The sequence below is a fragment of the Ailuropoda melanoleuca genome, unplaced genomic scaffold (genome assembly GCF_002007445.2).
Source record: "Ailuropoda melanoleuca isolate Jingjing unplaced genomic scaffold, ASM200744v2 unplaced-scaffold7531, whole genome shotgun sequence".
NCBI classification, from domain to species: Eukaryota; Metazoa; Chordata; class Mammalia; order Carnivora; family Ursidae; genus Ailuropoda; species Ailuropoda melanoleuca.
In genome coordinates this window covers 1-9,574 of record NW_023250848.1, presented here as the reverse complement: position 1 = coordinate 9,574, position 9,574 = coordinate 1, and the positions used below count along the sequence as shown (strand labels likewise).

Here is a 9,574-nt window from a genome sequence, read left to right as displayed (position 1 = left end):
GCAGCCAGGCCCTCGGGCTTTCTGAACAACCTTTCAAGGAAGCAGATTGATGCGCAGAGACCTGCTTCTTGTGGCCTCCAGTCCCACGAGACTCCTTGTGCAGACAGCTGGGGAGCTAGCCAAAGACCTGCCCTTGGCCAGAAGCAAAGTGAGTCCCCAAAGAGGCTTTAAGGTGTGATGTCCTCAAGCAACTGCAGTGAAGGGAATATAAAGGACCAAGGGTGGGTTAGCCCTCAAGGCCACAGGAGGGAGAGAGGTTTTCATAAATTCAGGAGTTGTGAAGAGGAAACCATGGAACCTTACAAGTCCCACATGCTTGGGGCCAACTCAAAGGGCTGTTCTCTTCCCCCTCCACCTCTAGATACCAGATGCAGGTGCCTTTTCTCTAGAACTTTCCAAACAGGTGTTTGGGAGGAGGGGCTTCACCTGCAGACGATGGCCCAACCAGCTTTGGCACTTCTCTTTGGTGGTCAGTGAGCAGTAAGCTTCTCTTGGCCACGTATGAAAATGTTAATATCCCATAAAATTGATGTGTATTACATAAAATATTCTATATAAAACTGTGGAGCCAATTAGTGTCAGAGTAAATGATCTTGCTTCATTCAGCAGTCCCTAAGGACATCCTCGTCATAGAGATTGTTCAGTCGTGACCTCAAAGAAGAGGCCACATTATGCCCCCTAGTCTCTATAGAGAAAGGGGATGTGTTCTAAGACATGTTATAAGGTGTTGATGGGAATAACTTTATAAACTGATATTTAGGGTTGAAGGGCCAAACTCTGCAGTAGCTCGAGAACTTCTCTCCACACTTGCTTTTACTGAGCACTCACTATGTGCCGGCACTGGCAGAGGCTACGCGACGCGGTCTTTGCCCTCAAGGAGCTTGTTAGCACCTGATGAACATGGATTGACAGGGGAAGCAGAGGGTTCTGGAAGAGCGTCGAGGTGGAGGTGCTGTACTTACGTCACTGGTTTCTGTACAGTAAAGAACCAAGGCTTTTAAAAGGCTGGGTGCACTTTGCTATGTGTCCCGTTCTTCAAGCGGCGTTGTAATGAATACAGAAACCCGCTGAGCAGACAGGGAGCCGTCAGCCCCACCAGGGCCTCAGCTGTGGCCGCTGGACCACCGCCTTGCACTGCCCATCCTCAGGCTTGGGCCTCCAGCCAGCTGGGTGTCCCCAGGGTGGGAGGGTCGTGTGCGGCACAGGCAGCCCCAGGAGCAAAGGGATTGGGAGAGTAGGGCTGGGCCACGGGCCTTGGAAGCCCAGCTCCACGGTTAGAAGATCTCGAGCAAGCCGCTTAAGCCTTGAGCTCCCCCGCCCCCAACTGTAAAGTAGAAGGGACACAGCACTTTAGAGGACTCTTAGAAGGATTCAGTGAGATAATGAAAAATAAGTTGCTTAGAGGACTACCTTAAATAACAGAAAAATGAACTTTTATAGGAATTTTCCTGGGAAAATAAAACCACTTATACAAATCCAACTTATGGAACAACTTGAGATTGCACAGAGCTCTGATTCGGAAAGAAAGACCAACTTTGGATCTGGGGCCTTCTCTGGGGGTTGTCGGCAGTAGACTCAATATCCTGAGTGTTAAGCAAAGTGTTATTGTTCTAGTGCGCACAGTTCCCATTGTGGAAACAAATAATAATTCTTTAAGAAAACTACCCCTCCTCCCCCAGGGAAATAAGAAAGAAATCATTGTCTGAGTCAATTTGGATTCCATATCATGTATCTCTTGAGGGGACTGCAGAAAAGAAGAATGGGGAACAGAGGCAGGTACCTGGCTTGTTTTCCCATTAATGTTCAGACGGCTTGGATTTAACAGTCCTTTGGGACGTAATCAGCGCTTCTGGATTGTGCCGTATAGTTTCATTTCACTGCCATCTTTTTTTACTATAGTTTCTTTTGCTTTGGTGTTTCAGATATTTTCCCCTAAATATAAAAGTGTAGTTTGCAGAATCACAAGTTTTTCCTTTTGCTCACCATGTTTGTACTCCTCCTTTGGGGCATACCCTGTTCTAAGCAAGTCTGGTAAATGAAAACTCGTATTTACATTCCACGTAAATTTGTGTTAGGGAGTTGTTCCCTTTGGGACATACTTTCCTCAAATGCTGACTTCTGTTTAAGAGCATTTTAAATTATTTTATTGAACCCCCCACAGCAATAGTATCTTCTAGTAGGGCAGACTCAGTAGCCCCTGAGACTGACCCTTGGAGGGAAAGTGCCTCAGGAGAGGAGGGGGTGGGTGGGCCCTGGGCCGCCTCTTGGGTCAGGCCAGTCCAGGCTTGCTGGCCTCTGACATGCACCCTTCTCTCTGCAGGATTTGACACCAGCATCCTGCCCATCTGCAAGGACTCCCTGGGCTGGATGTTCAACAAGTTGGACATGAACTATGACCTCCTGCTTGACCACTCAGAGATCAATGCCATCTACCTGGATAAGTATGAGCCCTGTATCAAGCCTCTCTTCAACTCCTGTGACTCCTTCAAGGATGGCAAGCTCTCCAACAACGAGTGGTGCTACTGCTTCCAGAAGCCTGGAGGTGAGGCAGGGGAAGGTGGGGCGGTCCCGCACTCAGGGCAGCCACATTGGCCGTCAAAGGCCCGGGTATCACATACTAGGGAGGCAGGTGGAGGTCAGCAGGCCAAAGGGCATGGCTAGAGAACAAAGAATTCAGCCGATAGAATGGCAGACGCAAAGGCTCTTTTCTTCTCATTTATTTCTATTTTTATCATTGTATATTAGAAAACCCAAGAGCATAATGAAAGGGCCCAATACCTCACTTCCCCTGGGGGAAATCTCTTAACTGTCTCGTGCCTTAGCTTTTACATCTGTAAAATGGGTGTAGAAAGCTTTGCTACATCATTCCCAAGGTCACTGTGAGATCCTTTACGTGAGAACTGTACAAATGGCAGAGTACCGTAATGCCCCCGTCGCGTGAATTCTCCATTGTTCCCCTTAGAGAAAGCCTCTTGTCAGCTTCTCCAGGGTAAATACAGATTTATACTGAATCTCAGAGGCAAGGATATTTTGGTGAAACTCCAGCTCACTTAATAAAGAGACAGCATTTGAGGAGTTTGTGGAAAGAAGACAGGAGTATCTCACATCATGGCAAGTCAGACAAGAGAGCTCGCCACAGCCTGTCAGGAATCCAGAGGCGGGAGCTCGGAGTCTCCAGGAGGAGCCGCATGGCCTGGCTTTCCTTCTTCTGTCTGAGCTTCCTGGGCTTGCACACCCAAGCGTGGCATTGCACAGCTAGCTGGTCTAGCGGACAGTGGCTTGTATCGGAATTCTAGTCCCACGTCCCATATCTGCTGAGTCGGAGTCAGGGATCATGGATAATCTATCCTGAGCACAGCTGTAGAGCATGGCTCCCCCACCCCCTGCCCCCGCCCAGGAATGGAAGATGGCTACGAATATTAGAGTTTTAAAATGATCGGTGTGTCTCTGCCTGCATGCGTTCCGAGTCACTATCCACACAGAGCAGGAAATGTAGGCATTGCACAAGGGCACTCAGCGTCAAGTCCATGTGTCTGTTTATAGGACTACAAGATGCATTCCTACAAGCAGAATTACTGGCCATAGGATATGTGCATTTTTAATTTAAGTGTTACTTCCAATTTGCCTTCCAAAAAGATTGCACTAATTTTTACTCTTGTCAGGAATACCTAGTTCTCTGGTGTCATCTTTTGTGTGTTTTTAGGAATTTTCCCTAAATGGATTACATTAGTACTGTTCTGGTCACGTGTATTGCAAGTATTTTTGTTCCCCCAAATTTGACTTGGTGCATTTTTGTTAGAAATTTTTCAATATAATAATGTGAAGTTTCTCCATCTTTTATGGGTTCTTGGAAACCATAAGGCTTACCTTAAGCTTAGAAAGGTATTTGGTACCATGAAATACTGAAGCAATTCTCTTGTATTTGTGTTTTCATCAGTACCTTTTGGTTGGTTGTCTGGTGATATCTTGTATCACTTTAGATTTTTTCGGGGTGTGGTCAAGTAGGGTCCCAGCCCCTCCCCCACCCCTGGAGAGAGTTGTTCAGTTACCTTTCTGTCATTCATTGACTAACCCGTCTTCCTCCTCGAATCTGAATGCTTCCTCTATTGTATATAAAACTTCTTCAGGTATATCTGTCTATTCCCACACCTAGCGGGGCCACCCTCTCCTGCCACTCATCTTTCAGAATCTGTCTGGATATTCCTATGCTTATTGTTGTAGGTCTTATTAATCTAGAGAGAACTGATAGCTGTGTCATAGNAGTCCATAGTCTCTCATGTTTCATTCCCCCTTCTGATTACCCCCCTTTTCTTTATCCCTTTCTTCCCCTACCGATCCTCCTAGTTCTTATGTTCCATAGATGAGAGAAATCATATGATAATTGTCTTTCTCTGCTTGACTTATTTCACTTAGCATTATCTCCTCCAGTGCCGTCCATGTTGCAGCAAATGTTGAGAATTCGTTCTTTCTGATAGCTGAGTAATATTCCATTGTATATATGGACCACAGCTTCTTAATCCAGTCATCTGTTGAAGGGCATCTCGGCTCCTTCCACGATTTAGCTATTGTGGACAATGCTGCTATGAACATTGGGGTGCATATGGCCCTTCTCTTCACTACATCTGTATCTCATGTTCTTGTCTTAATAGAACTACCCGGAGTGATCCAGTACTGAAATGACTGTGGGCTTGAGTCCCTGTAACCTCATGTGACTGTAGCCAGCATTCAGGCTTCACGGAAGTAAGCAAAGCCTCAGGGCGAGCGCCTCCTGCAGAGGGGTGACCCCTGGGACCCTGAGAGTGAGGCTACTGCCTTTACCAAGGGACAGAGGCGGTCACTGCACCATGTGGATGTCCCTGGGCGGGCTGTCCTTTGAGTAGCGGCTGAAGGAGGCCGGAACCCCCTCGCATGGCACATGATGGCCTCTAGGGAGGAGAAGTTGAGCCAAGTATAATCAAAGTCAATTCGTTGCAGTTCTTTTTTTGTTTCTCATTTTGTGCATTTCCCTCTTTTATTAAGTGAGGTTCTTTATTTTTTGTTGGGTTCCCACCACCACCCTCCCTGACCCATAGCCAGTCCTCGGAGTTCTGTTTACTCTCCACGTTTCTTCATTATTTCCTGTTGATTAATGTGTGTACTCAAGGCTGACATTTGTCTCCAAGGCACTCTCGTAGCTGTACGCCACAGGTATTCCATCTGTGGTATTTTTACTGGATAAACGTGTAGATATTCTACAATTAAGGCTCTGAGTGCCTCAGACCCCAGAAAATTTTGAGAGCACACTTTTTAATTTTCCCTGTAGTAGGATCATTTATTGACTGGTTTTGATATTTTTCTTTAGTTTTCTGTTTGGGTTTTAGAGCTTTTTTTCAAAAATTCTCCCTGGAATTCTATTCCTTGAAATAACACTTGAATATTTTTAAATATTGCTGTTTTGTTTTCTTTTAATACCGAAACAAAGATGCTAAGTACAACTGTCTCAGAGCCAGAGTTCCTTGTCCTGCTATCTTAAACATGGTTCTCCTAGCACTGGTTTAGCTGTACAGTAATGGGAACCCATGTTAATTCTTTTCCCTTTTGAGGACATGAATTTCCTTGGACATGTCTTAGTTTGGCTCAGTCTGTGTGTGCCCTTCCCGGGGACACGTCATGCATTTTTAAGCTGTGGAATTAAAACTTTGGCTCCATTTGAGTAGTCTTCTCGCAGAAGCATCAGTAACATGGAGGTTACACCTGACTTCCGCTTCAGATACAACCTTCATTTCTTCCAGTGTTTAATTGTGTCCTTGACTCCTTGTATCTGCGTTGAGCTCTGCTCTGTCTTTTTCACTAGCAGCCTTGACTACTTAGAGGGGTCTTTGGTAACTCTTGTCACCTGCTCAGCAGCCAAAGTTTTTTCCTGTTAGGATTCTTAACCTGGAGTTTGGTCTTGCTCTTGACTGTTTTTCTTGCAGCAGTTTCTAGTAGGTCTCAGCCTGATTCGTGTTTCCTTGTTGAAAGAGAAGTAGAATTTTTTAAATCACCGTGGGACAATTTGAGGAACTGACAGTGTTATGTGAATGCAGGTGACTTGTGCTGTCTTGGAATAGACTTTCAAATGCCTGTGGTTTCACACAAACGAATAATGGTACCTACTTTGTTGTAAAGAGTAAGACAAAGTTCTAGAACATTTTCTGGTATGTGTGTCCTAGTAAATGCTAATCTTCAAAGACAGAATTTATTTGTCTTTTCCTTGTTTTTAGTTGGCATCTTTCTTCTATACTCAAAGTGAACAAAATTATTAGCTTTTCTCACGGAACAAGCAGCAAAACGGGGTAGTGTGTACACAGGGTAACAGATGCAAAGAGGTGCTCAGGTACTTACTCCAGGCCCCAAAGTTGCTTGAGCAGAAGTAGTGTAAGGCCCTGGGGCACACAGCAGAGCCTCCCCGAGCCACAGGACGGATGTGCCCTGCCAAGTCAGGGTGACACTCAAGACGGTGAGGCCATCTTGCTTTCAGCTCAGAATGGAGTAAGTTCTCGGGAGATAGGAGAACCACACACTCCTATGCCCCCCACTGTGTCAGCCCTTCACCACAACAGGTGTTTCATAACTGAGGACCTGGAAGTGGAGAGAGAGACTTATCCAAAGCATTCAGCTATAAGGTGGCAGAGCCGGGAGTTAAGGTTTCCCTTTTTTCTATTCACTGCCTTTCTGCATATCTTGGATAGCTTCATAGTTGTCCCCTGAGGCCTGTGCTGTACTTTCCTGGGGCCGTGAGTCAGAAAGTCTAATCCTCTTTCTCTCCTGCAGCAAGACCCGGGGGTACATGAACGATCTGTCACCTTCCCTCTGGTTAGTTGCTCCGGGGTGTGCATTCGGAACATTTAACCACTAGGAAACTTTGATCCTGGTTCTCAGCTGATTAAAACAGCCATTACCAGATCACCTAGTTGGCATTTGCCTCAGTGGAGAGTGGGCAGAAAAATTAGTATACAATGCAAGTAGCCCCCAAATACTGTTCAAGTACCTTGCGGTATAAGATTTTTTTTTTTTTAATTAGTAACACTAATGGCCTGAATTTGTTTTGCTGTATAATAACAGCATATGGAGTAATTCCAGTCCCAGGTGTGTCATTGTGTACATTTCACGTCAAGAGTGAAGCCAATCATTAGAGATTATGTCCTGCACCATCTGGAAACTGACTTTCATAAATTATTTTTTAGGTCTCCCTTGCCAGAATGAAATGAACAGGATTCAGAAGCTGAGCAAGGGGAAAAGCCTGTTGGGTAAGTACAATTTCTTGTCACTCGTTTAATTAAACCATCCATGTCTCTTGTAATATTGAGCCACAGCAATGGTTATTCAATTAGGTACCAGTGTTTCCTGAAAGAAACGCCTCACTTCATCCCCAGACAGCTGGCCAGAGGTAATCTGAGGATGGGGAGCTGGTTGCTGCCTCCCTGAGCCCAGGACTAGTGGGCGGGGATCCCATACCATCTCTCCGCCCTCACTGGGTCTGTAAATTCCTGAATTACTCCCCAGATCAAGTTGTCCATTCGAGGAGGAAGATGAGCTGTACCCTCTTCTGCATTTGTCAGATAGGGTTCAAAGACTTGAGGGTGCTTAAATGCGTATCTGGCTTCATGTGCATAATCGTACAGGCTGTTCAGTGTACGTCTCTCTCTCGGTCCGAATGTTACCTGTGTTTTTCCCCGGACATGCCAGTCTGTGGCTGAGGTACAGGTAACAAATGCTGGCTTGTTGAAGGTGCAGCCACGTGTCCTCTTCCTCTGGCACTCAGGGGGCGTCATGGCATTCAGACCCAGCCATTGCAGCGCGTGGTAAATCTCATTTGTTGGCCGAAACAGGAGTCTGTGTTGCTTTACTTGCTTTTTGAAAGGAGAGCTGACGGCTGCAATACAGTAATTCAGAATTACTCCTGTTAAGCAGGTGCAGTGCCTAAGCAGTGTGGCGTTTCAGACGTGTACCTATTTACTGGAGGAAAATGGGCAAGTTTTCTGCAGACTGTCAAAAGTAGGCAGTCTGGCAGGTTGTCCTCGCTGCTTTTTGGGTCACCTCAGAGTAGCTAGATTCTCTTCCTTCCTTCTACTTCTGAGAGTTACTTTATTCATTGGCTTGCCTCAGACGTCTTCACTTCTGATAATGCCCCCTGTTCGACTCAGAAAGAAGCTGACCTGTGTGGACCTAGGTTCTAGAAAGACCAAGGCATCTTTCTGGTGTGAAGGCAAACTGGCTGGCTCCCTCCTCCCCTAGATCTTTCCAGTGCAAGGGCTCGTGCTCACGTCTCCATGCAGGAGGTGCACAGGCAGTTCTAGAATTAGTGTACATCTGTTCTGAAAATTTTATTTTCATTCGCTATGGAGATCTTCTGCCTTATTATTTAATAATGAACGAGACATTTATAAGGTACATAGTCTGAGATAAAACGTCTCATCTTCCATTTTCCCTAGCTCACCCGAATGAAGTGCCCATCTTTGTCCTATGATGAATCCCACCTAGTTTTAAAACTGGCACATCTCCCCACACACGGAGATTACTCTGGCTGACTCATAAAAATATCATTGACCTTTCTTGCACATTATTTAAATATCCTAATATAATGCATGTATTTTCAGGGGCATTTGAATTTAAAAAAATAAGCAACAGTCAGTTATAATTACTGCCTACTCTGGGAAAACGGTCATTCTATTACATTATAGATTTAGAGCGTCACCTGCTTCTTACCCACCTGGAGGCTAAGCCCTGTATGCTTGTGTGTGTGTCAAGGGCTATGGTTTTCCAACTGCAGCTCAAGAAGGATCAGTATTTCCCCAGCTTTATAGTAGTTCTTTTCCTTTGCAGGCCTTGATTGAGAATCTATTCACAACTCTCTCCTCTCTGCCTTTTGGTTATAGGAATTATCTGTTTGTTTGTTTGTTTTTTTTCTTTTCCTTCCTCCTGCTGTGCACTGGCTGAGATTGTGGGCACCACCCCCAACTCTCACACCAGCAGATTTACTTATCAATCATTTAGGAATGGTTTTCTATGGTTATCCATTTGCTCTCTGAGAGCCTGGTCATCTTAGACTAGCCTGGTGAGCAGGGTGTTGAAGAGTTGTTGCCACAATCAGCAGGATCTGAGATTAAATCCAGTTCAAAGTTCAGAGTAGTAAAATCGTTGCCTCCCATGCTTCACTTCCTTCTGGAGTCTATTACTTGAAATAAAATCAGGGAGTAGAAAGCCAGAGAGGTAAGCAAGACCTTTGTCTTCAAATCAGTGTTACTACTCTGGTCATAGGCAGGAGTATTTTCCCATAGAATATGAGCACATAATTATGAAACACACACACTCTACGAAAAACCAAAACTGAGAATCAGAGCATTCAAGTGTGAGGACAGAGGTATTCTCAAACCACAGGTTAAGTTTACTAACCCCGGACTTACTAAAATATCACCAAAGGATTTACTCTACAGAAAAACTCCCAGGAGGAATTATCTAGACCTAATTGTGGAAAAGAAGTAAGACATGCTATTAAACCTAAGTAAATATGACCTATAGAAATGTTCTATAGCAAGAAAGAATTAAAATTTCA

General features: G+C 45.1%; 1 protein-coding gene across 1 annotated transcript; it reads left to right on the top strand.

The window, feature by feature from the left end:
* Positions 1 to 47: 47 nt before the first annotated feature.
* Positions 48 to 7,268, top strand: LOC117800713 (testican-1-like; the record flags this gene model as incomplete). Its single annotated transcript, XM_034653271.1, has 3 exons — positions 48 to 148; positions 2,321 to 2,542; positions 7,206 to 7,268. Coding segments are annotated over exons 2-3 (238 nt in total), but the record flags the coding sequence as incomplete, so codon positions are not given.
* Positions 7,269 to 9,574: the final 2,306 nt, after the last annotated feature.